The 27,947-nt window shown below is 51.1% G+C and overlaps 1 protein-coding gene across 2 annotated transcripts in view; it reads left to right on the top strand.

Moving 5' to 3' along the window:
- Positions 1 to 23,201, top strand: part of KAT14 (lysine acetyltransferase 14) — a 44,528-nt gene extending 21,327 nt beyond the window's left edge. The window contains exons 8-10 of one of the 2 annotated variants that reach the window (XM_075339400.1): positions 8,946 to 9,121; positions 11,407 to 11,597; positions 19,453 to 23,201. In XM_075339400.1, the coding sequence (XP_075195515.1) occupies positions 8,946 to 9,121; positions 11,407 to 11,597; positions 19,453 to 19,626 (541 nt within the window). In that variant the 3' untranslated portion in view covers positions 19,627 to 23,201. The remainder of the gene's footprint in view (positions 1 to 8,945; positions 9,122 to 11,406; positions 11,598 to 19,452) is intronic. The other variant, XM_075339401.1, reaches the window with a different exon arrangement.
- The last annotated feature ends 4,746 nt before the right edge of the window (positions 23,202 to 27,947 follow it).

Raw genomic sequence — 27,947 nt, 5'->3', positions numbered from 1 at the left:
TAAATGGTCCCTGGCCCATGAACATTTGTATTTTACACCACACTAAAGGTCACGTCTCACTAAGCAACATCGCTAGCAACATCGCTGCTGAGTCACGGTTTTTGTGACGCAACAGCGATGTTGCTAGCGATGTTGCTGTGTGTGACATCCAGCAACAACCTGGCCCCTGCTGTGAGGTCACTGGTTGTTGCTGAATGTCCTGGACCATTTTTTGGTCGTTGCTTTCCTGCTGTGAAACACACATCGCTGTGTGTGACAGCAAGAGAGCGACGAACTGAAGCGAGCAGGGAGCCGGCTTCTGCGGGCGCTGGTAACCAAGGTAAATATCGGGTAACCAAGAAGCCCTTTCCTTGGTTACCCGATATTTACCTTAGTTACCAGCGTCCGCCGCTCTCAGGCTGCCAGTGCCGGCTCCCTGCTCCCTGCACACGTAGCCAGAGTACACATCGGGTAAATAGGCAAAGCAGTTTGCTTATTAACCTGATGTGTACTCTGGCTAGGAATGCAGGGAGCCAGCGCTAAGTGGTGTGCGCTGGTAACCAAGGTAAATATCGGGTAACCAAGTGCTTGGTTACCCGATATTTACCTTAGTTACCAAGCGCAGCATCGCTTCTACGCGTCGCTGGGGGCTGGTCACTGGTTGCTGGTGAGATCTGCCTGTGTGACAGCTCACCAGCAACCCGTGTTGCGACGCTCCAGTGATCCCTGCCAGGTCAGGTCGCTGGTGGGATCGCTGGAGCGTCGCTTAGTGTGATGGTACCTTAATGTTATGATTGTGTCTGTACAATTTCAGAAGCTTTTGTTTCATTTTGCTTTTGTTCTATGTTTTTCCCTAATCTTAATAATGCGCAGAATGCTCGGTATGTTTCCAGATCAGCACATTAAAGGTGTGTTTACGCCTAGCAGTGATGTTACCATTGTCCTTCCTGCTTGTTTCAGCCCTTATGTTGTACCATCCTGTGCCTGTTAAGTAGATACAAAAAAAAAAAAAAAAAAAAGTAAGAAATGTAATTAGAAATAAGGGGAGGTTTGTTTTTAGTTTTTTTTTTAAGATCTTATTTTTCCAGTTCTTTTAGTGGCCTCCATGCCAGTCTTTATATGTTGTCAGTGATTGTACGCCATATTAATATGGGGCTACAGCTCATCACAAGCCTCAGCTGTCACATACCATTCTCTTGGCACCACCTCTGAGGACCGAGCTTGTGACCAATGAGGCCATTGATTGGCTGCAGTCGTCTAGTACCAGGCCGCCATGTCATTGTTTTGGTATGAAAACCAAGATGACTGAAGCTCTGATACTAGAACAGCCGGGGATTTAAAAGGCGAGTATTGTGAATTATTTGATTATTGAATGCTGTATGTAAGGGCTCACTGCGACCACCGCCAGTGAGCCCCTATTAACAGCATTCTAAAATACTGTATATAAGAGCCCAGGCCGATCTGTATAACACCTTTATAATACTCACCTAGGGGGTGGTCCGATCCCATGGGTGTCGCTGCTCTCAGTCCGTCACCTCCTCCTCCTCCGTCCTCCTGCCCAGCCTCATGTGCATAACGCGTCTTGTGTCATTCACACAGAGGCCTCCATTGTGCTCCTGCGCATGTGCACTTTGATCAGCCTGGCTGAAGACAGCAGAAAGTACTGTAATGCGCAGGCGCGAGAAAAGGTCAAAGAACACCCATGCATACACACTATAGCAGCCATTTTAACTAGGTCACTAGCGCAGTAATCAGACCTTTCAGCGACGTACATGTACAGTGGATGTCATGAAGGGGTTAAAGGGAATATTATCAGAAAATTAGTTTGTTTAAATTGAGTTTTTATTTTAAATTTACCTTTTTTGATTTTTTTTTTTTTCCTCCCATATCATGGTATGTAGTAAAACTGAAAAATCTTGCAATTTTCATACTGGCTTTTTTAGACTCTAAAGCCTGCTTTACACGTTACAATTAATCGTGCGATCGCACCCGCCCCCAGTTTGTGCGGCACGGGCAATTTGTTGCCCGTGTCACACAATCCTGTAACCCCCCCGTCACACGTACTTACCTTCCAAACGACCTCGCTGTGGGCGGTGAACATCCTCTTCCTGAAGGGGGAGGGACGTTCGGCGTCACAGCGACGTCACACAGCGGCTGCCCAATAGAAGCGGAGGGGCGGAGATGAGCGGGACGTAACATCCTGCCCACCTCCTTCCTTCAGCATTGCCGGCGGGATGCAGGTAAGCTGCAGTTCATCGTTCTCGGGGTGTCACATGGAGCGATGTGTGCTGCCTCGGGAACGATGAACAACAGGACGTTAGATTTTTTGAAAATGAGCGACGTGTCAACGATGAACGAGAAGGTGAGTATTTCTGTTCGTTCATAGCTGTCACGCTACGATATCACTAACGATGCCGGATGTGTGTCACTTACGATGTGACCCCGCCGACATCTTGTTAGATATATCGTAGCTTGTAAAGCCTGCTTTAGTTCCTAACTTCCTTCTCTCAGGAAAGTCACATGTACATTACTAGCAGTAGGCTGACTCCGACCCTATCTTATGCATTGAAGCATCAAATTAGTGTGTGCAAATGTCATTGTGAAGGGATCAGGGGGAAGAGTCAGCTGTGACATCCCCTATTGTGATTGGTGGATCCTGTGTTGTCAGTGTATAAAGATATTACCAGTCAGTGAAATCCTGCCTCTGCTGATAAGTAAACTCTTTCTGAATGGACAGGAAGTATGAATGTAGAATAGCCCCAGTGGTTAGTATAAAAATTGCAAGATTTTCTAATGTAGTGGGTTGTTTTTTGTTTTGTTTTTTTTTGTTGTTTTTTTTTTAAAAAACGATCATTGCATGAAAAAAGATAGCAATTGCTTTTTAAATGCATATAATACAATTAGATGATGTAAACAATGGGTCAGTGTCTGATGATGGTTGTTTTTAAATGGCTACAAGCTACAATACCAAATGGCCTATGGACAATATGGGTTTTTATATATATGGGTGTGTTTTACTAGATTTTAATTTTTTTTTTTTCTTTATCGTTCCTTTGGGAGACCCAGACCTTGGGTGTTTAGCTTCTGCCTCCGGAGGACACACAAAGTACTACACTTAAAAGTGTAGCTCCTCCCTCTGAGCTTATACACCCCCTGGTGAGCCAGTTTATCGCTTTGTGTTCAGGAGGCATACATCCACACATGCATTCTCATGATTTTTTTTCTTTTTTTGGAAGAGATTGAAGAAGTGCGGGTCCACGTCTGGACCCCCGGCATGTCCCTTCTCACCCCACTGTGTCGGCGGTGTTGTAAGGTTGATTTCCAAGGCTGGAGCCTTACATGCCGTGCTCCTTCACCATCCCTCCTGGGCTCTGGCTTGAAGTGGGAGCCAGCACGGTCTCCATGCCTGGCAGGAGACCGGTCTCCATCCACAGCCCCTTGAGGATTCTGCTGGACCGGAGCACTCATCCCCAGGGACCTGGCCCTGCGTCTCAGCAGCTAAGTACCTGAGACGTTTATATGTTGGGGGTCCCTGTTCTTTATTGTATGGGGAGAGTGTGCTGAATGTATTTATTTTGGGCGTTTCCGGCGGGTTCTCTAGCTTTTGCCTGAGAACCGCGCCGATGGTGCCTGCGCGTCGGCCTCGCCGCTCAAATTTAGGCCCCGGCTTTGCCGGAGGCCTAGTTTCTGTTAACTACCCTCGCATGTCACTCATGCAGAGGGACAGGCACGGCTCCTCCCGGCGGCCGTCCTGCACAGGGGAGGGACACTCCCCACTGCTGGGGCATGTCTCCTCCCCTGCAGGTCTCTATGGCCCTCCAGATCCCACTCTCCTACAGGAACGCCCCCAAGTCCCGCCCCCTCTCTTCGCTCCGGCGGCCATTTTCTTAGGCAGAGTTCACTCTGTGCTGGGCCTTTCTGCACTCTGCATCCCTGCTGAGGTGCTGTGCATTGGGGGTCCGGGCTTCGGGATCTGGAGGGCACACAACACCGCTTCCAGTTGTCTGGTAAGCCACAGCCGGTCTCTGGTTGTGGACCTCTGTATATTCTCCCTGGGGTTCATTCTCTTGCAGAGCCCCCACTCCAGCAGCATGTCTCACACGAGGAGCAAGGCTCCAAAGCTTTATACTGTATGCGCTGCATGTAAGCTCCTGCTGCCTGAGCCGAGCACCTATCCACATTGTGATGTCTGCTCTAACTTGGCGGTGCCACAGCCTGGAGTCTCACCCCCAGTGGTCTCTCCGGCTGCCTCTGCACCTGTGGCTGAACCCCCGGCCTGGGTAGAGTCCTTCTCTAGGTCTATATCCCAGTTATTTGCTGAGTCCATGGGACTTTTGTCCAGGACTTTGATGAATATGCATCAGCCCTCCTCACAGGGTGCCTCTAATGCTCTTGCTGAGGGTCCTTTAGGATCCCTATCCTCTGACCTCCGTCCATTGGAGCTCACAGATGATTCATCATCAGGTCCCAGACCCCGTCCTCCTAAGAGAAGGCGCAGGGTTTCCTCTCCCTCCTCATCCCACGGCTCTGATTCAAGAGCTGACTCGCAAGATGAGGAGGATGCCCTTACGGGTGGCTCGGAGGCTAACTCCATGTACCCCATCGATCTTTCCGAGGGTGACTCAGATCTTAGTGACTTGATTGCTTCTATTAATTCTGTGCTGGATCTCAATCCGCCAGTATCAGAGGAGAAACCCTCTCTGGCAGAAAAGCACCAGTTTACCTCGCCTAAGAGAGTGAAGAGTGTGTTCTTTAACCACTCCAGTTTTCAGACCGCTCTGCCCAAACCCAGGGCCTGTCCTGACAAACGCTTCCCAAAGCGTGGTTCTGATGACCGTTTTCCCTTTCCACCTGAGGTGGTCAAGGAGTGGTTTCACTCCCCAAAGGTAGACCCCCCGGTGTCTAGGCTCTCAGCCCGGACCGTTGTGTCGGTGGCTGACGGCACCTCACTTAAGGATTCCACTGACCGTCAGATTGACCTTCTGGCCAAATCTGTGTATGAAGCGGCGGGGGCCGCGTTTTCCCCGACTTTTGCAGCAGTGTGGGCTCTCAAAGCCATCTCTGCTTCTCTAGAGGAGATTCATTCCCTCACCAAGGAATCTATGCCTGAGATGGTTGCCTTAACTTCTCAAGCTTCAGCTTTTTCATCTTATGCCATGTCTGCCATGCTAGAGACTTCTCACCGCACTGCGGTGGCTTCGGCTAATTCCCTCGTTATCCGCAGGATCTTGTGGCTTCGAGAGTGGAAGGCAGATGCTTCTTCAAAGAAGTACCTTGCTGGGCTCCCTTTTGCTGGTTCCCGGCTGTTCGGTGAACAGCTGGATGAAATTATTAAGGAAGCTACTGGCGGGAAGAGTACTTCCATGCCACAAACCAAGACCAGGAAACCCGCCCAGGGTAGGAATCAGTCGAGGTTTCGTTCCTTTCGTTCCTCCAACTGGTCGTCCTCTAAGCCCTCGGCCTCGTCCGCTAACTCAGCTAAGGACCAGAAATCCAACTGGCGCCCAAAAGCGCGTCCGCAGAAGACCGCAGGAGGTTCTGCCACTAAGGCAGCCTCCTCGTGACTCTCTGCCCGCTCCAGCAACGTCCTTAGTCGGTGGCAGGCTCTCCCACTTTGGCGACGCTTGGTTAAAACAAGTCTCCGATCAGTGGGTGAGAGATATCATATCTCACGGCTACAGGATAGAATTCTCTTCCAGCCCGCCAAACAGATTTTTTCTCTCAACTTACCCCTGCTCCAAGGCCGCCGCCTTCTCACAGGCCGTGGCATCCTTGCAGGCAAACGGAGTAATTGTACCAGTTCCCGCTCGGGAACGGTTCAGAGGTTTTTACTCAAACCTCTTCCTAGTTCCCAAAAAGGACGGTACCTTCCGGCCCATCCTGGATCTCAAGCTTCTCAACAAGCATGTTCGGGTGCGGCATTTTCGCATGGAGTCTCTGCGATCAGTCATTGCCTCAATGACCCAAGGGGATTTCCTGGCGTCCATCGACATCAGAGATGCCTATCTACATGTGCCAATTGCAGTTTCACACCAGCGTTGGTTACGTTTTGCAATAGGAGAGGATCATTTCCAATTCGTGGCTCTCCCCTTCGGGTTAGCCACGGCCCCTCGGGTATTCACCAAGGTCATGGCAGCAGTGATTACGGTTCTGCACCTCCAGGGGTTGGCAGTGCTCCCTTACCTGGACGACCTTCTAGTCAAGGCTCCATCCAGCGCAGACTGTCAGCGGAGTGTCTCGCTCACTCTCGCCACTCTAGCCCAATTTGGGTGGCTTGTCAATCTTCCCAAATCCACTCTGACTCCGACCCAGAGTCTCACGTACCTAGGGATGCAGTTCGAGACTTTGCCGGCACTTGTGAAGTTGCCCTTAATCAAACAGCAGTCACTCCAGCTAGCGGTGCGCTCTCTGCTGAGGCCCCGCCGTTATACCCTCAGGCGTCTGATGCAGGTGCTGGGTCAAATGGTGGCGTCCATGGAGGCTGTTCCCTTTGCCCAGTTCCATCTGCGCCCCCTGCAGCTGGACATTCTCCGCTGTTGGGACAAGCGGCCTTCCTCCTTACACAGGTTAGTGGCTCTGTCGCCATGGACCAGGAGCTCTCTTCAGTGGTGGCTTCGGCCCCTCTCCCTGTCCCAAGGGCGCTCCTTCCTGGCCCCGTCCTGGGTGATTCTCACCACGGATGCCAGTCTATCCGGCTGGGGAGCGGTATGTCTCCACCACAGAGCGCAGGGCACTTGGACTCCGTCCGAGTCAGCCCTTTCAATCAATGTGCTGGAAACCAGAGCCGTGCTTCTAGCTCCCCTAGCATTTCACCACCTGTTGGCGGGCAGGCACATTCGAGTCCAGTCAGACAACGCGACAGCGGTTGCCTACATCAATCACCAAGGCGGGACACTTAGCCGCCTGGCAATGATGGAGGTACAACGCATCCTTCAATGGGCAGAGGACTCCAAGTCCACCATATCCGCAGTCCACATCCCAGGCGTGGAAAACTGGGAGGCAGATTATCTCAGCCGTCAAAGCGTGGACGGTGGCGAGTGGTCCCTGCACCCGGCAGTGTTTCAGTCAATCTGCCGCAAATGGGGCACTCCGGACGTGGACCTAATGGCATCCCGTCACAACAACAAAGTTCCTGTTTACGTGGCTCGCTCCCACGATCCTCAGGCCTTCGCCGCGGACGCTCTGGTTCAAGACTGGTCCCAGTTTTGTCTGTCCTACGTGTTTCCCCCTCTAGCTCTCTTGCCCAGAGTCCTGCGCAAGATCAGAATGGAGGGCCGTCGAGTCATCCTCATTGCACCGGACTGGCCCAGGCGAGCTTGGTATCTGGACCTGCTCCAACTGTCCGTAGAGATGCCGTGGCATCTCCCGGACCATCCAGACCTACTCTCGCAAGGTCTGTTTTTCCGCCCGAATTCTGCGGCGCTCAAATTGACGGCGTGGCTCTTGAGTCCTGGATTTTGACGGCTTCTGGTATACCTCCTGAAGTCATCTCCACTATGACTCGGGCCCGTAAGTCTTCCTCCGCTAAGATCTATCACAGGACTTGGAAAATTTTCCTGTCCTGGTGTCGCTCTACCGGCCATCCTTCTTGGCCATTCTCTTTGCCGACCCTTCTGTCTTTTCTACAGTCCGGTCTGCAGCTAGGACTGTCCCTCAACTCTCTCAAGGGACAAGTCTCAGCTCTGTCAGTTCTGTTCCAGCGGCTTCTCGCTCGGCTGGCTCAGGTCCGCACCTTCATGCAAGGCGCGTCTCACATCATTCCGCCTTATCGGCGGCCCTTGGATCCCTGGGACCTTAACTTGGTCCTCACGGTATTGCAGAAACCCCCTTTTGAGCCTCTTAGGGAGGTTTCTTTGTATCGTCTTTCTCAGAAAGTGGCCTTTCTGGTTGCCATAACTTCTCTCAGGAGAGTCTCTGATTTGGCTGCGCTCTCCTCGGAGTCACCTTTTTTAGTTTTTCATCAAGACAAGGTGGTTCTCCGTCCGACTCCGGACTTTCTTCCTAAGGTGGTCTCTCCCTTCGACCTTAACCAGGACATTACCTTACCTTCCTTCTGTCCGGCCCCTGTTCATCGCTTTGAAAAAGCGCTGCATACTCTAGATCTGGTGCGTGCTCTCCGGATCTATGTGTCTCGCACCGCTGCTCAGGCGGTGCACCTCTCTTTTTGTGCTAACCACAGGTCGGCGCAAGGGCCTCCCTGCTTCTAAGCCGACCTTAGCCCATTGGATTAGATCGACTATTTCGGACGCCTACCAGAGTACTCAGGTGCCTCCCCCGCCGGGGATCAAGGCACACTCGACCAGAGCTGTCGGTGCCTCTTGGGCTTTTAGGCACCAGGCTACGGCTCAACAAGTCTGTCAGGCTGCAACTTGGGCTAGCCTGCATACCTTCTCGAAGCACTACCAAATGCATGCTCATGCTTCGGCAGATGCGAGCTTGGGCAGACGCATCCTTCAGGCGGCTGTCGCCCATTTGTGAAATTAGGTTCTGCCTACTTCTTAGTTTTTCTGTTTATTTCCCACCCAGGGACTGCTTTGGAACGTCCCAAGGTCTGGGTCTCCCAAAGGAACGATAAAGAAAAAGAGAATTTTGTTTACTTACCGTAAATTCTTTTTCTTATAGTTCCGTATTGGGAGACCCAGCACCCTCCCTGTTGCCTGTTGGCAAATTCTTGTTCCGCGTGTTATCACCGGCTGTTGTCGTGGACAGAGTCTCCGGTTGTTCCGGCTCTTGCTCTGTTCTACTTGTGGGTGGCTATTCTCCTTCAGCTTTTGCACTAAACTGGCTGGGACTGGCTCACCAGGGGGTGTATAAGCTCAGAGGGAGGAGCTACACTTTTAAGTGTAGTACTTTGTGTGTCCTCCGGAGGCAGAAGCTAAACACCCAAGGTCTGGGTCTCCCAATATGGAACTATAAGAAAAAGAATTTACGGTAAGTAAACAAAATTCTCTTTTTTTTTTAACCAGGCGTGATTATGAGACCAGACCATGTAGACTGCAGCTTTTGGCTCAGATCGGGGCTTATGCCCACAGGAATGATCCCAGCTGGGAAGCAGAACCACAGTCCCCCATTGACTATAGCTACGTCCGTCCGGGCCACGTTCCCACAATCAACTCCATATGCCATGAATTTTTCTGGCCAGGTGAGGAAGCAATATAGCATATACTGTATATATGGATCAATATTGGCAGACACTTATATTTAACTATGTTTAAATTTATAAAAGTGCATTTACATTTCTGTTGACTGCTGAGCTGAAATTTCCAAGCATCCCCTGCTGGCTCGAAGTCTGGTCATAGTTTGCTTTGGTAATTTGCACTTTTGCCATTCATTATAGAAGGTGGTGTACTTAGCTCAGCTAAGTGTAATATGATGTTTTAATGTAAACATACAATGTAAGGCTATGTTGAAGAAGCCCTCCAATGAAGTTGGTTATTCATTAAATGTGTGTATGTGCCTGTTTATATAGCGTGAGTTGTGATAATATACTCCCCTACCGCTACTCTCTCCGGTGTTTAGTGCCATTCTGCTCCGCTTCTTATTGATGTCACCGCAATTGCGACTGGTCAGCTCACTGTATGCACGTGTTGGAAGACTCTTGTATAGTGAAATCCTATGGAGTCTCGTTCTCACGTTCTCAATTGTGATTATCCAGCTCCCTTTATGCCTGAGCTCAAAGTCTCTTTTACAATTCAAGTCTATGGAGCCTTAAGGCCACGTCTCACTAAGCGACATCACTAGCGACATCGCTGCTGAGTCACGTTTTTTTTGACACAACAGCGATCTCGCTGTGTGTGGCATCCAGCAATGACCTTGCCCCTGCTGTGAGGTTGCCGGTCGTTGCTGAATGTCCTGGACCATTTTTTGGTTGTTGCTCTCCCGCTTTGAAGCACACATCGCTGTGTGTGACAGCGAGAGAGCAACAATCTGAATGTGCAGGGAGCCGGCTTCTGCGGATGCGGGTAACCAAGGTACATATCGGGTAACCAAGCAAAGGCTTTGCTTGGTTACCTGATATTTACGTTGGTTACCAGCGTCCGCAGCTTCTAGAAGCCAGCTCCCTGCTCCCTGCACACGTAGCCAAGGTACACATCGGGTAACTATAAGCAAAGCGCTTTGCTTAGTAACCCAATGTGTACTATGGTTACCAAAAACAGCGTTGTTACACGGGTCGCTGGTGGCTGATCTCTGATCGCTGTGGAGATCTGCCTGTTTAACAGCTCACCAGTGACCATGTAGCGACACTCCAGCGATCCCTGCCAGGTCAGATCGCTGGTGGGATCGCTGGAGCGTCGCTTAGTGTGACGGTACCTTTAGAATGAGGCTTCATAGACTTATTTGCTAAAAAGTCATTTTCACGTCACATAAAGCGCAGTGTAACCTGGAGAGTCTACAGAGCATTGACCTCACTTAGAAGAGGAGCAGAACGGCACTGTACACCTGAGAGTGTGGCGGTCGGTGAGTATATGCTCACACTCACATTATATTACATGCTTATACTGTATACACACATTAATAGAAATCTTAATCAGACGGCTTCTTTAACACATTTAAAGCTTGCAATGATACAGGTAAAATATATCTTTGTACCGTGTTAGCCAGTAGAGAAAAAAAAAATTGTTTAAGAGAACGGAGAGTCCTCAGTGGTTGATATCTGTTAATGGCTAACTGAAAAGATGGTAATAATAGCAAGCTTTCCAGACTACTCAGGTCTCCTCATCAGGTTCAATATTTACAGTGCTACTGAGTCTAATGAGACCTGCGTAGTCTGGAAAGCTTGCAATTATTACCATCTTTTCAGTTAGCCATTAACAGGTATCAACCACTGAGGACTCTCCGTTCTCTTAAACAATTTTTTCACAATTCACAGCTATTTACAGCACTGTACAAGTAAATGGAGATTTCCAAAATTTTTACATTGTGGAAATAAGCTGCACGACATTGAGCGCATGCCACGGATTCTTGTGCTGATTTTCCTTATGGATATCACCACGTACAAGTCTTTTGTATTGGCGTAGAGTGAAATCCACTACTAAATACACAATGAAATCCACAATTAACACATGCAGGTTTTGTCGTGGATTCAATGCAAATTTCTAACCAAATCTGCAGCTGACATTTTCTACAACATGTGAACATGGCCTAAAGTGTACCTGTATTTTCTAAAACGTTTGACTTATTACCATGGCATATCAGAAGTTTTGATTATCAGAGATCCAGCTGCAGGGACCCCAATAATCTCTAAGATGAAGGGGCTCTGGTCCTGTTTGCTTCTGATGAATTCTGCTCCTCTGCCCGTTCATCTCAGCGATCACAAGAGCTCCCAAACATTCACTGATCACATCTCACTATGACATGAAAAGGTTTTATTAACTGCCAGTTGCACGTTTATCAGAATGATGACGTAACTCGTTCCTGTGTTTCTAGGTATTGATGTTTCGGAGTGTCTGCAGTACCCGGATTTCAGTGTGGTGGTCCTCTACAAGAAGGTTATTATTGCCTTTGGTTTCATGGTTCCCGATGTCAAATACAATGAGGCCTATATTTCTTTTCTGTTTGTCCATCCGGAATGGAGGCGAGCTGGCATAGCGACATTTATGATCTACCATCTTATTCAGGTAAATCGTGATTCCTGTGATTGTATTATGTTCATCAAAACCCAAATTGTCTACATACCACTATAAAATTGGCTGACCTATTGGGCTCAACTAGTTCTCATGTGTCAAACCTGTCTCAAATAAGAAGTGGCCTGAAGAGCATATCAAACATGGCTGAAAAAGTGGGAAGTGAATGTCTGACTCTTGAAGACGTCATAATATTTTTCTTTATCGTACCTTTGGGAGACCCAGACCTTGGGTGTTTAGCTTCTGCCTCCGGAGGACACACAAGGTACTACACTTAAAAGTGTAGCTCCTCCCTCTGAGCTTATACACCCCCTAATGAGCAGACTCAGCCAGTTTATCGCTTTGTGTTCAGGAGGCATACATCCACACATGCATTCTCATATGATTTTTTCCTTTTGGAACGAGATTGAAGAGTGGGGTCCACGTCTGGACCCCCGGCATGTCCCTTCTCACCCCACTGTGTCGGCGGTGTTGTAAGGTTGATTCCTAGGCTGGAGCCTTACATGCCGTGCTCCTTCACCATCCCTCCTGGGCTCTGGCTTGAAGTGGGAGCCAGTACGGTCTCCATGCTTGGCAGGAGACCGGTCTCCATCCGCAACCCTTCAGGACCCTGCTGGACCGGAGCACTCATCCCCAGGGACATGGCCCTGCGTCTCAGCAAGCTAAGTACCTGAGACGTTTAGTTTTCCGGGTCCCTGTACTTTATTGTTGTGGGAGAGTGTGCTGATTGTGTGTTCTGACATTTCCGGCGGGTTCTCTAGCTGTCGCCTGAGAACCGCGCCTATGGTACCTGCGCGCCGGCCGCGCCGCTCAAATTTAGGCCCCGGCTTCGCCGGAGGCCTAGTTTCGGTTTCACTGACCTCGCCTGTCTCTCATGCAGAGGAACAGGCTCGGCTCCTCCCGGCGGCCGTTCTGTGCAGGCGAGGGACACTCCCCACTGCTGTGTGTGTCCCCTCCCCTGTAGGTCTCTATGGCCCTCCAGTTCCCGCTCCTCAAGCAAGTCCTGCCCCCTCTCTTCGCTCCGGCGGCCATTTTTTCAGCGTTCTCTCTGCATTGCAGCGCTGGTCTGCAGCATCTCTGCTGAGGTGCTGTGCTTGGGGGTCCGGGCTTCGGGATCTGGAGGGCACACAACACCGCTCCAGCGGTCTGGTAAGCCACAACCGGTCTCCGGTTGTGGACCTCTGTTTATACTCTCTGGGGTTCATTCTCTGGCAGAGCCTCCACTCCAGCAGCATGTCTCACACGAGGAGCAAGGCTCCAAAGCTTTATTCAGTATGCACTGCATGTAAGCTCCTGCTGCCTGAACCGAGCATTTTCCCACATTGTGATGCCTGCTCTAACCTGGCGGTGCCTCAGCGTGGAGTCTCACCCCCAGTGGTGTCTCAGGCTGCTCCTGCTCCTGCTCCTGTGCCTGAACCTCCGGCTTGGGTAGAAGCTTTTTCTAGGTCTATCTCCCAGTCTTTTGCTGACTCCATGGGACATCTGTCCAGGACTTTGCTGAACATGCATCAGCCCCCTTCACAAGGTGCCTCTGCTGCTAGGGGTCTCTCAGGACCGGAGCTCACAGAGGATTCCTCATTTGGTCCCAGACCCCGTCCTCCTAAGAAGAGACGCAGGGTCCCCTCTCCTTCCTCGTCCCGCGGCTCTGATTCAGGAGCTGACTCACAGGATGAGGAGGATGCCTTTACGGGGGGCTCGGAGGTTAACTCCATGTGCCCCATTGATCTGTCCGAAAGTCACTCAGATGTTAGTGATTTGATTGCTTCCATTTAATTCTGTACTGGATCTCAATCCGCCAGTATCAGAGGAGCAACCCTCTCTAGCAGAAAAGAACCAGTTTACCTCGCCTAAGAGAGTGAAGAGTGTGTTCTTTAACCACTCCAGTTTTCAGACCGCTGTGGCCAAGCCCAGGGCCTGTCCTGACAAACGCTTCCCAAAGCGTGGTTCTGATGACCGCTTTCCCTTTCCACCTGAGGTGGTCAAGGAGTGGGCTCAGTCCCCAAAGGTAGACCCCCCGGTGTCTAGGCTCTCAGCCCGGACCGTTGTGTCGGTGGCTGATGGCACCTCCCTTAAGGATTCCACTGACCGCCAGATTGACCTCCTGGCCAAATCCGTATATGAAGCGGCGGGGGCCTCGTTCTCCCCGACTTTTGCAGCAGTGTGGGCTCTCAAAGCCATCTCTGCTTCTCTAGAGGGGATGCATTCCCTCGCCAGGGAATCTATGCCCGAAATGGTTACCTTAACTTCACAAGCTTCAGCTTTTTCATCCTATGCCATGTCTGCCATGCTGGAGGCTTCTCACCGCACTGCGGTGGCTTCGGCTAATTCCCTCGCTATCCGCAGGATCTTGTGGCTTCGAGAGTGGAAGGCAGATGCTTCTTCAAAGAAGTACCTTGCTGGGCTCCCTTTTGCTGGGTCCCGCTTGTTCGGTGAACAGCTGGATGAAATTATTAAGGAAGCTACTGGCGGGAAGAGTACTTCCATGCCACAAACCAAAACCAGGAAACCTGTCCAGGGTAGGAATCAGTCGAGGTTTCGCTCCTTTCGTTCCTCCAACTGGTCGTCCTCTAAGCCCTCGGCCTCGTCCACTAACTCAGCCAAGGACCAGAAATCCAACTGGCGCCCAAAAGTGCGTCCACAGAAGACCGCAGGAGGTGCTGTTGCTAAGGCAGCCTCATCGTGACTATCTGTCAGCGCCAGCACCGTCCTTAGTCGGTGGCAGGCTCTCCCGCTTTGGCGACGCGTGGTTTCAACACGTCTCCGATCAGTGGGTGAGGGATATCATCTCCCACGGCTACAGGATAGAATTCTCTTCCAGCCCGCCAAACAGATTTTTTCTCTCAACTCCCCCCTGCTCCAAGGCCGCCGCCTTCTCGCAGGCCGTGGCATCCTTGCAGGCAAACGGAGTAATTGTACCGGTGCCCGCCCGGGAACGGTTCAGAGGTTTCTACTCAAATCTCTTCCTAGTTCCCAAAAAGGACTGTTCCTTCCGGCCCATCCTGGATCTCAAGCTTCTCAACAAGCATGTTCAGGTGCGGCACTTTCGCATGGAGTCCCTGCGATCAGTCATTGCTTCAATGACCCAAGAGGATTTCCTGGCATCCATCGACATCAGAGATGCCTATTTGCATGTGCCAATTGCAGTTTCTCACCAGCGTTGGCTACGTTTTGCAATCGGAGAAGATCATTTCCAATTCGTGGCTCTCCCCTTCGGGTTGGCCACAGCCCCTCAGGTATTCACCAAGGTCATGGCAGCAGTGATTGCGGTCCTGCACCTACAGAGGTTGGCAGTGATTCCTTACCTGGACGACCTTCTAGTCAAGGCTTCATCCAGCGCGGACTGTCAGCGGAGTGTCTCGCTCACTCTTGCCACTCTAGCCCAATTCGGGTGGCTTGTCAATCTCCCCAAGTCTACTCTAACTCCGACCCAGAGTCTCACGTACCTAGGGATGCAGTTCGAGACTTTGCCGACACTTGTGAAGTTGCCCTTAGTCAAACAGCAGTCCCTCCAACTGGCGGTGCGCTCTCTACTGAGGCCCCGCCGTTATTCCCTCAGGCGCCTGATGCAGGTGTTGGGTCAAATGGTGGCGTCAATGGAGGCTGTTCCCTTTGCCCAGTTCCAGTTCCTGCAGCTGGACATTCTCCGCTGTTGGGACAAGCGGCCTTCCTCCTTGCACAGGTTAGTGGCTCTGTCGCCACGGACCAGGAGCTCTCTTCAGTGGTGGCTTCGGCCCCTCTCTCTGTCCCAGGGGCGCTCCTTCCTGGCCCCGTCCTGGGTGATCCTCACCACGGATGCCAGTCTATCCGGCTGGGGAGCGGTATGTCTCCACCACAGAGCGCAGGGCACTTGGACTCCGTCCGAGTCAGCCCTTTCGATCAATATGCTGGAAACCAGAGCTGTGCTTCTGGCTCTCCTGGCTTTTCACCACCTGTTGGCGGGCAGGCACATCCGAGTCCAGTCAGACAACGCGACAGCGGTTGCCTACATCAATCACCAAGGCGGGACACGCAGCCGCCTGGCAATGTTGGAGGTACAACGCATCCTTCAATGGGCGGAGGACTCCAAGTCCACCATATCCGCAGTCCACATCCCAGGCGTGGAAAACTGGGAGGCAGATTATCTCAGCCGTCAAACCGTGGACAGTGGCGAGTGGTCCCTGCACCCGGCAGTGTTTCAGTCGATCTGCCGCAAATGGGGCACTCCGGACGTGGACCTAATGGCATCCCGTCACAACAACAAAGTTCTGGTTTACGTGGCTCGCTCCCACGATCCTCAGGCCTTCGCCGCGGACGCTCTGGTTCAAGACTGGTCCCAGTTTCGTCTGTCCTACGTGTTTCCCCCTCTAGCTCTCTTGCCCAGAGTCCTGCACAAGATCAGAATGGAGGGCCGTCGAGTCATCCTCATTGCACCGGACTGGCCCAGGCGAGCTTGGTACCCAGACCTGCTCCATCTGTCCGTAGAGGTGCCGTGGCATCTCCCGGACCGTCCAGACCTGCACTCACAAGGTCCGTTTTTCCGCCTGAATTCTGCGGCTCTCAGATTGACGGCGTGGCTCTTGAGTCCTGGATCTTGACGGCTTCTGGTATTCCTCCGGAAGTCATCTCCACTATGACTCGGGCCCGTAAGTCTTCCTCCGCCAAGATCTATCACAGTATGGGGAGATAAGGTATGCACACCAGTGACTATGTAAGGGGAATACATGAAATAGCAGAAACTGCTGTGTGAATACTGACTTGAAAAATCCAATAGCTATATGCAAGAGTGAAAATGTGAAAAATGGAATCTGCATTACTGCCATGAACATATGAATCAAGAGAAATTTAGCTACTGAATTGATCAATGCAATAGAGCCCCAATACTATGCCAAAGTATTTCTCTACGTTGGGGTCCCTAGCTTGTGTGTGTCCTCTCATGCAGTTAAAAAACTTACCGTGTATGGGAAGCTGAGACCCAGGCTATTTATGCGTATGATATGGATTGGCAATAGGTGTGGTTGGGGAGGGTTCACAAACGAAAAAATACTAACAAATAGGATTTTTTAACTGCATGAGAGGACACACACAATCTAGGGACCCCAACGTAGAGAAATACTTTGGCGTAGTGTTGGGGCTCTATTGCATTGATCAATTCAGTAGCTAAATTTCTCTTGATTCATATGTTCATGGCAGTAATGCAGATTCCATTTTTCACATTTTCACTCTTTTATATAGCTATTGGATTTTTCAAGTCAGTATTCACACAGCAGTTTCTGCTATTTCATGTATTCCCCTTACATAGTCACTGGTGTGCATACCTTATCTCCCCATAGTGATGTTTTTTTAGGTTTTTGCACCCAGTTCGGACTTAGGAATAACGTTTGGAACACCATTCTATTTGTAAGATCTATCACAGGACTTGGAAGATTTTCCTTTCCTGGTGTCGCTCTTCCGGCCATCCTCCTTGGCCATTCTCCTTGCCGACCCTTCTGTCTTTTCTACAGTCCGGTCTGCAGCTAGGACTGTCCCTCAACTCTCTCAAGGGACAAGTCTCAGCTCTGTCAGTGCTGTTCCAGCGGCGTCTCGCCCGGTTGGCTCAGGTCGGCACCTTCATGCAGGGCGCGTCTCACATCATTCCGCCTTACCGGCGGCCCTTGGATCCCTGGGACCTTAATTTGGTTCTCACGGTTTTGCAGAAACCCCACTTTTAGCCTCTTAGGGAGGTTTCTTTGTTTCGTCTTTCACAGAAAGTGGCCTTTCTGGTGGCCATAACTTCCCTCAGGAGAGTCTCTGATTTGGCTGCGCTCTCTTCGGAGTCACCTTTTTTGGTCTTTCATCAAGACAAGGTGGTTCTCCGTCCGACTCCGGACTTTCTCCCTAAGGTGGTCTCTCCTTTCCAGCTTAGCCAGGACATTACCTTACCTTCCTTTTGTCCGGCTCCTGTTCATCGCTTTGAAAAAGCGCTGCATACTCTGGATCTGATGCGTGCTGTCCGGATCTATCTGTCTCGCACCGCTGCTCTTAGGCAGTGCACTTCTCTTTTTGTGCTAACCACAGGTCGGCGCAAGGGCCTTTCTGCTTCTAAGCCGACCTTAGCCCGTTGGATTAGGTCGACCATTTCGGATGCCTACCAGTGTTCTCAAGTGCCTCCCCCGCCGGGGATCAAGGCTCACTCGACCAGAGCTGTCGGTGCCTCTTGGGCTTTCAGGCACCAGGCTACGGCTCAACAAGTCTGTCAGGCTGCCACGTGGACTAGCCTGCATACCTTTTCAAAGCACTACCAAGTGCATGCTCATGCTTCGGCAGATGCGAGCTTGCGCAGACGCATCCTTCAGGCGGCTGTCGCCCAGTTGTGAAGTTAGGTTCTGCCTACTTCTTTGTTTTTCTGTTTATTTCCCACCCAGGGACAGCTTTGAGACGTCCCATTGTCTGGGTCTCCCAAAGGAACGATAAAGAAAAAGAGAATTTTGTTACTTACCGTAAATTCTTTTTCTTATAGTTCCGTATTGGGAGACCCAGCTCCCTCCCTGTTGCCTGTTGGCAATTTCTTGTTCCGCGTGTTATCACCGGCGGTTGTCGTAGACAGAGTTTCCGGTTGTTCCGGTTTTTGCTCTGTTTTACTTGTGGGTGGCTATTCTCCTTCAGCTTTTGCACTAAACTGTCCGAGTCTGCTCATCAGGGGGTGTATAAGCTCAGAGGGAGGAGCTACACTTTTAATTGTAGTACTTTGTGTGTCCTCCGGAGGCAGAAGCTAAACACCCATTGTCTGGGTCTCCCAATACGGAACTATAAGAAAAAGAATTTACGGTAAGTAACAAAATTCTCTTTTTTACTTTAAAGGGAACCTGTCACCGAATGTTCATAATACTTACCTAACGGTCGGTGCGGCGTAGACTGGTCTGATGGGCGTCTCCGGGTTCCGCGCCTCATCTTTTGGCCATCTTTGTCCTCCTTCTGAAGCTAGTGTGGATGACACGTTCTACGTCATCAAGCCAACAGTGAGGTCCTGCGCAGGCGTACTTTGATCTGCCCTGCAAGAGTCACACAGGGACTGACAGAGTGTGCAGCCATTATCTTAGCCCCTCTTTTCCTAATTCTTTATCCCCCTCCTTTATGAACAGAAATGACATATTGAGACAGCAGTCTCTTGTAGGGCTGATATGGGGAGGCTAAAGGGTGCTTTACACGAGACGAGCTATCGTGCGATGCATCGTCGGGGTCACTGTTTTTGTGACGCACATCCGGCATCGTTCACGACGTCGTCTCGTGTGACACCTGTGAGCGACGCAGTATCGCTCACAAATCGTGAGTCGTGTAATCATCGCTCAGTTTCAAAAAATTGTTTGATTAAAATGGTGCCAGTTGTTCATCATACCCTGGGGTAGCACACATCGCTCCATGTGACACCCCGGGAACGATAAACACAGCTTACCTGTGTCCCACGGCTCCCGGCGGCTATGCGGAAGGAAGGAGGTGGGCGGGATGTTTACGTCCCATTCATCTCCGCCCCTCCGCTTCTATTGTCCGGCGGCTGTTTGACGTCGCTGTGACGCCGAAAGTCCCTCCCCCCTTCAGGAACAGGATGTTCGCTGCCCACAGTGAGGTCACTCAGCAGATAAGTACGTGTGACGGCGGTTTCACGACTTTGTGCGACACGGGCAGCAATTTGCCCGTGACGCACAAACGACGGGGGCGGGTACGATCGATCGTGAAATCGCACAATCTGTCGTCTCGTGTAAACCAGGCATTAGGATCCAGGCATGTAGGGTGAGTTAGCGTACTACCAAAGTATAATAGTCCAGACCCACCTGGATATTTCCCAAGATCTTCGCCTGCAAAGTTTTCTTGATCTGTTTCTTCTTCCTTCCAACAGACCTGCATGGGGAAAGATGTAACTCTACACGTTTCCGCCAATAATCCGGCAATGCTGCTGTATCAGAAGTTTGGATTCAAGACGGAGGAGTACGTCCTCGATTTTTATGACAAGTACTTTCCTATAGACAGTAAGGAATGTAAACACGCTTTTTTCCTGCGGCTACGAAGGTGATGCCGTGGGCCATGACGGATTTGTTTTTCTACTTTAAATCCTCAAAAACGTTTTAGGACATTTTTGAAGTAGCTGTGGCCTCGAGTAATAAACCCTGCTTTTAGTATTCGGGTATATTCTCAGTTTTTGTATCTACAGTTTGGAGAAGAATCAAATGAAGCAGAAAAAAATACACAAAAGCAGTGGAAAAAAAAAAACCTTTATAAGGCGCACAATGTTTTGGGTTTTTTTTACTGTGATTTTTTGGGCAGAAAAATCCACACAAAAACACTCTGTGCAAATATACAGTTGTTCCCTTGCTGGGATTTCCTGCGTGGACAGCAATTATTATTGGAAATATTACTAGCAACATCTGAAATTACCGGCAGCATCTGCTACTGTGCCTGATGTGTGTTCATGAATAGTGATGAGCACGCACTACCATGTGCGGATGCTCAGTACGCGATTAGTGGAAAAATATATGGTGTGCACAATGCCAAAACAACCGTTATTTTGAGGTGCACGTGTGTCGCCCAGGGATAGGGGTACTCGGGTCCGGGCCAAGGGTCACTTCAGTAAGTATCACGGTGGGGTGACCCGGTCTGTGATCCCAGGCTCCACTGTAAAAAGGGGTTATTGTAAAAGGGGATTGTCCGTGACGCCACCCACGGGTTGTGGTGATGGTGGACATCACCGCTGCGGTGAAGGTGCGGTACTCCCGGGAACGGTGTTGGGGCGCAGCTTTGGATGTTAACCCCTCCGTGGGTAGGGGCGGTGTGTCCCGGGGCCCGATGGGGGATATGCAGGGCGCAGTGCTGCGGTGCCTGAGGGCACGGGTGTACTCACAAGTATTTCACACAGAGTCACTGGTAAACTAGGAATTGCCGGTGTTCGCAGCCTTCGGTACGGAGGGTGTTTAAGTCCCACACACGGTGCAGCAGACCCCTGTTCTTTCCCTGCAGTCAGGTGCCTCATTCTCCACTCTTTCTCTTTCTTTCCTCCTCGGCCGGGAACGGGGAGTCCACTCCCCTGCAGTGTCCGGGATCTCTTTCGATACCGGCGGGCCACTACCCTGCCCCGGTCACCTCAAGTCCCTTCCTCACTTACCACCTGTCCCAGCCCTTTTGGAGCACGCTTCTGTAGCAGCCCGGGAGCTACAACTCCGGACTCCTCTCCTCTCCCTCTCCGTCTCCCCACACACTATGCTCCAGCCCCTCCCCTGCTGCTCTGTTTTGCTCTTACCCTGGGAGTAGAGTTTCCTTTTGCAAAAATTTGGTGTATATTTATTAATACAGTAGTAGCTTAATAACTAGGCTTATGTGGCTGGGATGAAGTTTCCTCTGCGTGCCGCCTTTCCAGGTTATAGCTGTGACCATAACCTGGGAAGGAGGCACGCAGAGGAAACTTCATCCCACCCACATAAGCCTAGTCTCTATGAATGTCACACAGATGGAAGCATTTACTACTACATTACAGTGATCCACTTTTTACATATGGTGATAATTATATACAAGAACCACAAGGTACGACACACCATAAGATATCCTGTACCCTCTTTTCCCCACACCAAAAGATGTGGCTATACCAGAGAGCAATCTGAAAAACAAATAAAGCAGAACCAGCTTCCAGTGACTCTATCTAAAATAATTCTATTGGTGGATTTTTCCTCATCTTCGCTTTGTCTACATTTGATCACACTATCTTGAAAAATATTCCCTTTGGAGTGCTTTAGTGTGAAAAAGGCCTCAAATCAGGCCGAAACGTCCCATGTTTTCTCCACTACTGTATTAATAAATATACACCAAACAGTACTCGATTAGAGCAGTTGGATGCTCAGGTGGGCGCGACCCAAGTATAATGGAAGTCAATGGGGGACTTGAGCATTTTTTCCTGAAGATTTCCCAGAAACATGCTTGAGTTACTCATTGACTTCCATTATGCTCGGTACTTGAGTTGCACCCATCCGAGCACCCAACTGCTCTAATCGAGTACTGAGCACTCGAGCATGGTAGTGCACGCTCATCACTACTCATGAATTATTCAGATATATTACAGACCTGTCCAAAATTTTATTTGGAAGCCAATTTTGTTAAACAATGCAAGAATAAAATTTGTTACTCCGAACATTGCATGTTCCTCATAAGGAGTGAATCTGCTAGTCGCGTTTTCCAAATTAGGCATCACACGAACTGTATGGTAAAATTCTGGACGTTACTTCCCCCTCCCTTCACCTTAGCGAGGCCGGTCCTGCATCCACACTTATTCTCTATTTTCTTTCCCAAACGTAAAATGTTGGCTGCGACCAGAGGGGCGATCTGTATACATTTATACCTGTATGTCTCTGGGGGAAATGAAGGTCAGTGCTATGGACCAACACACTTATCTTGGCAAATCTGAAGTTGCAGAATGAAAGCTGTTAATCATCTGTATGCCGCCATATAGTGTAAAAACGGTTCAAGTGCGGGCCGCACACCTGTGTACTGTTACGACTGTTGTTAGCCAATGTACAAGTAACTATGGTTGCCAATAAGTCCCCCATTTCCATAAACACATATTTGGCTAGCACACAGCTGCGATTACATTGCAGATTTGTTGCTTAGGCTGCTTTCACACTACGTTTTTTTTAACATGCGTCATGAACGTTTTTTTGCTGTAAAAGTGGATCCTGTTTTTACAAAGAAAAACGCATGCAAATGCATGTGTTATTTTGCAGGATCCTGTCACTTGTAGTTTATGGGCGGCCATTGAATTCATGTGATCGGGACTGAACGTGACAGACTGGGAGCTGGCATCTGACAGCTGCAGACGCTGGTAACCAAGGTAAACATCGGATAACTAAGCGAATGCTTTGCTTGGATACCCGATATTTACCTTGGTTACGAGCGTCCAAAGCTGCTAGCAGCCAGGCTGCCTGCTCCCTGCACACGTAACCAAGGTAAACATCGGGTAACTAAGCGAAGCGCTTTGCTTGGATACCCGATATTTACCTTGGTTATGAGCGTCCGCCGCTCTCATGCGGGGGAGAGAGGGAGGGGGAGAGAGAGACTGATCACGCCAGGCTGGTTTCTGGGCATGCTCAGTAGAGCAAGCAGGATCCTGTCTATCAGCATGCCAGCGTTCACATGCGTTTGCATGCTGTTTAGTCAGGATCCAGCAATTTGCAGTATTTGGACGCAGCTCAAAAACGCTACAAGTAGAGTTTTTGAAATAAGTTAAAAAACTGCAAGTCGCTGGATCCTTACTATAACGCACGCAAACGCAGGTAAACGCATGTTGACGCGAGTCCATTGCAAATGCATTGAAATGAAAACGCATTTGCACTGGATCCGTTTTTGCGTTAAAAAAACGTTAATGACGGATGTTAAAAAAACGTAGTGTGAAAGCAGCCTTAAGTGAATATATTCAAGATAAGGAAATGTCTGTTTAGGGCAAAGTAATGTGACTATTTGCCGAAAGCTGATCGCAGCTTTTTATTTCCGTTGAATTAGGTCTGTGGAATATAAATTTCTTTATCGTTCCTTTGGGAGACCCAGACCTTGGGTGTTTAGCTTGTGCCTCCGGAGGACACACAAAGTGCTACACTTAAAAGTGTAGCTCCTCCCTCTGAGCTTATACACCCCCTGGTGAGCAGACCCAGCCAGTTTATCGCTTTGTGTTCAGGAGGCATACATCCACACATGCATTCTCATATGATTTTTTCCTTTTGGAATGAGATTGAAGAAGTGCGGGTCCACGTCTGGACACATGTCCCTTCTCACCCCACTGTGTCGGCGGTGTTGTAAGGTTGATTTCCAAGGCTGGAGCCTTACATTCCGTGCTCCTTCACCATCCCTCCTGGGCTCTGGCTTGAAGTGGGAGCCAGCACGGTTTCCCTGCCTGGCAGGAGACCGGTCTCCATCCGCAGCCCTTCAGGACCCTGCTGGACCGGAGCACTCATCCCCAGGGACCTGGCCTGCGTCTCAGCAGCTAAGTACTTGAGACGTTTATATTTTGGGGGTCCCTGTACTTTATTGTTTGGGGAGAGTGTGCTTACTGTATTTATTGGCATTTCCGGCGGGTTCTCTAGCTGTCGCCCGAGACCGCGCCGATGGTGCCTGCGCGTCGGCCTCGCCGCTCAAATTTAGGCCCCGGCTTTGCCGGAGGCCTAATTTCTGTTCTCTGCCCTCGCATGTCATTCATGCAGAGGGACAGGCTCGGCTCCTCCCAGCGGCCGTTCTGCACAGGGGAGGGACACTCCCCACTGCTGTGCGTGTCTCCTCCCCTGTAGGTCTCTATGGCCCTCCAGATCCTGCTCTCACAGCCAAGTCCCGCCCCCTCTCTTCGCTCCGGTGGCCATTTTCTCAGACAGAGTTCACTCGGCGCTGGTCTGCACTCTGCATCCCTGCTGAAGTGCTGTGCTTGGGGGTCCGGGCTTCGGGATCTCGAGGGCACACAACACCGCTCCAGCGGTCTGGTAAGCCACAACTGGTCTCTGGTTGTGGACCTCTGTATATACTCTCTGGGGTTCATTCTCTTGCAGAGCCCCCACTCCAGCAGCATGTCTCACACAAGGAGCAAGGCTCCAAAGCTTTATTCTGTATGCGCTGCATGTAAGCTCCTGCTGCCTGAACCGAGCACCTATCCTCATTGTGATGTCTGCTCTAACTTGGCGGTGCCACAGCCTGGAGTCTCACCCCCAGTGGTCTCTCAGGCTGCTCCTGCTCCTGTGGCTGAACCCCCGGCTTGGGTAGAATCCTTTTCTAGGTCTATCTCCCAGTCTTTTGCTGAGTCCATGGGACTTCTGTCCAGAACTTTGATGAATATGCATCAGCCCCCTTCACAGGGTGCCCCTACTGCTATGGGTCCCTTAGGTTCGGAGCTCACAGAGGATTCATCATCAGGGCCCAGACCCCGTCCTCCTAAGAAGAGACGCAGGGTTCCCTCTCCCTCCTCCTCCCGCGGCTCTGATTCAAGAGCTGACTCGCAGGATGAGGAGGATGCCTTTACAGGGGGCTCGGAGGCTAACTCCATGTACCCCATTGATCTGTCCGAAAGTCACTCAGATGTTAGTGATTTGATTGCTTCCATTAATTCTGTACTGGATCTCAATCCGCCAGTATCAGAGGAGCAACCTTCTCTGGCAGAAAAGCACCAGTTTACCTCGCCTAAGAGAGCAAAGAGTGTGTTGTTTAACCACTCCAGTTTTCAGGCCGCTGTGACCAAGCCCAGGGCCTGTCCTGACAAACGCTTCCCAAAGCGTGGTTCTGATGACCGTTTTCCCTTCCCACCTGAGGTGGTCAAGGAGTGGGCTCAGTCCCCAAAGGTAGACCCTCCGATGTCTAGGCTCTCAGCCCGGACCGTTGTGTCGGTAGCTGATGGCACCTCCCTTAAGGATTCCACTGACCGTCAGATTGACCTTCTGGCCAAATCCGTGTATGAAGCGGCGGGGGCCGCGTTTTCCCCGACTTTTGCAGCAGTGTGGGCTCTCAAAGCCATCTCTGCTTCTCTAGAGGAGATGCATTCCCTCACCAGGGACTCTATGCCCGAAATGGTTGCCTTAACTTCCCAAGCTTCAGCTTTTTCATCTTATGCCATGTCTGCCATGCTGGAGGCTTCTCACCGCACTGCGGTGGCTTCGGCTAATTCCCTTGTTATCCGCAGGATCTTGTGGCTTCGAGAGTGGAAGGCAGATGCTTCTTCAAAGAAGTACCTTGCTGGGTTCCCTTTTGCTGGGTCCTGGCTGTTCGGAGAACAGCTAGATGAAATTATTAAGGAAGCTACTGGCGGGAAGAGTACTTCCATGCCACAAACCAAAACCAGGAAACCTGTCCAGGGTAGGAATCAGTCGAGGTTTCGCTCCTTTCGTTCCTCTAACTGGTCGTCCTCTAAGCCCTCGGCCTCGTCCGCTAACTCAGCCAAGGACCAGAAATCCAACTGGCGCCCAAAAGCGCGTCCACAGAAGACCGCAGGAGGTGCTGCCACTAAGGCAGCCTCCTCATGACTCTCTGCCCGCTCCGGCGACGTCCTTAGTCGGTGGCAGGCTCTCCCACTTTGGCGACGCTTGGTTTCAACACGTCTCCGATCAGTGGATGAGAGATATCATCTCCCACGGCTACAGGATAGAATTCTCTTCCAGCCCGCCAAACAGATTTTTTCTCTCAACTCCCCCTTGCTCCAAGGCTGCCGCCTTCTCGCAGGCCGTGGCAGCCTTGCAGGCCAACGGAGTGATTGTACTGGTTCCCGCCCGGGAACGGTTCAGAGGTTTCTACTCAAATCTCTTCCTAGTTCCCAAAAAGGACGTTACCTTCCGGCCCATCCTGGACCTCAAGCTTCTCAACAAGCATGTTCAGGTGCGGCACTTTCGCATGGAGTCTCTGCGATCAGTCATTGCCTTAATGACCCAAGGGGATTTCCTGGCATCCATCGACATCAGAGATGCCTATCTGCATGTGCCAATTGCAGTTTCACACCAGCGTTGGCTACGTTTTGCAATAGGAGAAGATCATTTCCAATTCGTGGCTCTCCCCTTCGGGTTAGCCACGTCCCCTCGGGTATTCACCAAGGTCATGGCAGCAGTGATTGCGGTTCTGCACCTCCAGGGGTTGGCAGTGATTCGTTACCTGGACGACCTTCTAGTCAAGGCTTCATCCAGCGCAGACTGTCAGCGGAGTGTCTCGCTCACTCTCGCCACTCTAGCCCAATTCGGGTGGCTGGTCAATCTGCCCAAATCCACTCTAACTCCGACCCAGAGCCTCGCGTACCTAGGGATGCAGTTCGAGACTTTGCCGGCACTTGTGAAGTTGCCCTTAGTCAAACAGCAGTCCCTCCAGCTAGCGGTGCGCTCTCTGTTGAGGCCCCGCCGTTATACCCTCAGGCGTCTGATGCAGGTGCTGGGTCAAATGGTGGCGTCAATGGAGGCTGTTCCCTTTGCCCAGTTCCATCTGCGCCCCCTGCAGCTGGACATTCTCCGCTGTTGGGACAAGCGGCCTTCCTCCTTACACAGGTTAGTGGCTCTGTCGCCACAGACCAGGAGCTCTCTTCAGTGGTGGCTTCGGCCCCTCTCCCTGTCCCAGGGGCGCTCCTTCCTGGCCCCGTCCTGGGTGATTCTCACCACGGATGCCAGTCTATCCGGCTGGGGAGCGGTATGTCTCCACCACAGAGCGCAGGGCACTTGGACTCCGTCCGAGTCAGCCCTTTCAATCAATGTGCTGGAAACCAGAGCTGTGCTTCTAGCTCTCCTAGCTTTTCACCACCTGTTGGCGGGCAGGCACATTCGAGTCCAGTCAGACAACGCGACAGCGGTTGCCTACATCAATCACCAAGGCGGGACACGCAGCCGCCTGGCAATGTTGGAGGTACAACGCATCCTTCAATGGGCGGAGGACTCCAAGTCCACCATATCCACAGTCCACATCCCAGGCGTGGAAAACTGGGAGGCAGATTATCTCAGCCGTCAAACCGTGGACGGTGGCGAGTGGTCCCTGCACCCGGCAGTGTTTCAGTCAATCTGCCGCAAATGGGGCACTCCGGACGTGGACCTAATGGCATCCCGTCACAACAACAAAGTTCCTGTTTACGTGGCTCGCTCCCACGATCCTCAGGCATTCGCCGCGGACGCTCTGGTTCAAGACTGGTCCCAGTTTCGTCTGTCCTACGTGTTTCCCCCTCTAGCTCTCTTGCCCAGAGTCCTGCGCAAGATCAGAATGGAGGGCCGTCGAGTCATCCTCATTGCACCGGACTGGCCCAGGCGAGCTTGGTATACAGACCTGCTCCATCTGTCCGTAGAGATGCCGTGGCATCTCCCGGACCGTCCAGACCTACTCTCGCAAGGTCCGTTTTTCCGCCCGAATTCTGCGGCTCTCAAATTGACGGCGTGGCTCTTGAGTCCTGGATTTTGACGGCTTCTGGTATTCCTCCTGAAGTCATCTCCACTATGACTCGGGCCCGTAAGTCTTCCTCCGCTAAGATCTACACAGGACTTGGAAACTTTTCCTGTCCTGGTGTCGCTCTACCGACCATCCTCCTTGGCCATTCTCCTTGCTGACCCTTCTGTCTTTTCTACAGTCCGGTCTGCAGCTAGGACTGTCCCTCAACTCTCTCAAGGGACAAGTCTCAGCTCTGTCAGTTCTGTCCAAGCGGCGTCTCGCTCGGCTGGCTCAGGTCCGCACCTTCATGCAAGGCGCGTCCCACATCATTCCGCCTTACCGGCGGCCCTTGGATCCCTGGGACCTTAACTTGGTTCTCACGGTTTTGCAGAAACCCCCCTTTCAGCCTCTTAGGGAGGTTTCTTTGTATCGTCTTTCACAGAAAGTGACCTTTCTGGTGGCCATAACTTCCCTCAGGAGAGTCTCTGATTTGGCTGC

This window comes from Anomaloglossus baeobatrachus, chromosome 3 (genome assembly GCF_048569485.1).
Source record: "Anomaloglossus baeobatrachus isolate aAnoBae1 chromosome 3, aAnoBae1.hap1, whole genome shotgun sequence".
In the NCBI taxonomy this organism is placed as follows: domain Eukaryota; kingdom Metazoa; phylum Chordata; class Amphibia; order Anura; family Aromobatidae; genus Anomaloglossus; species Anomaloglossus baeobatrachus.
Note: the sequence above shows the minus strand (reverse complement) of the source record. Positions and strands in the feature narration are given on the sequence as shown.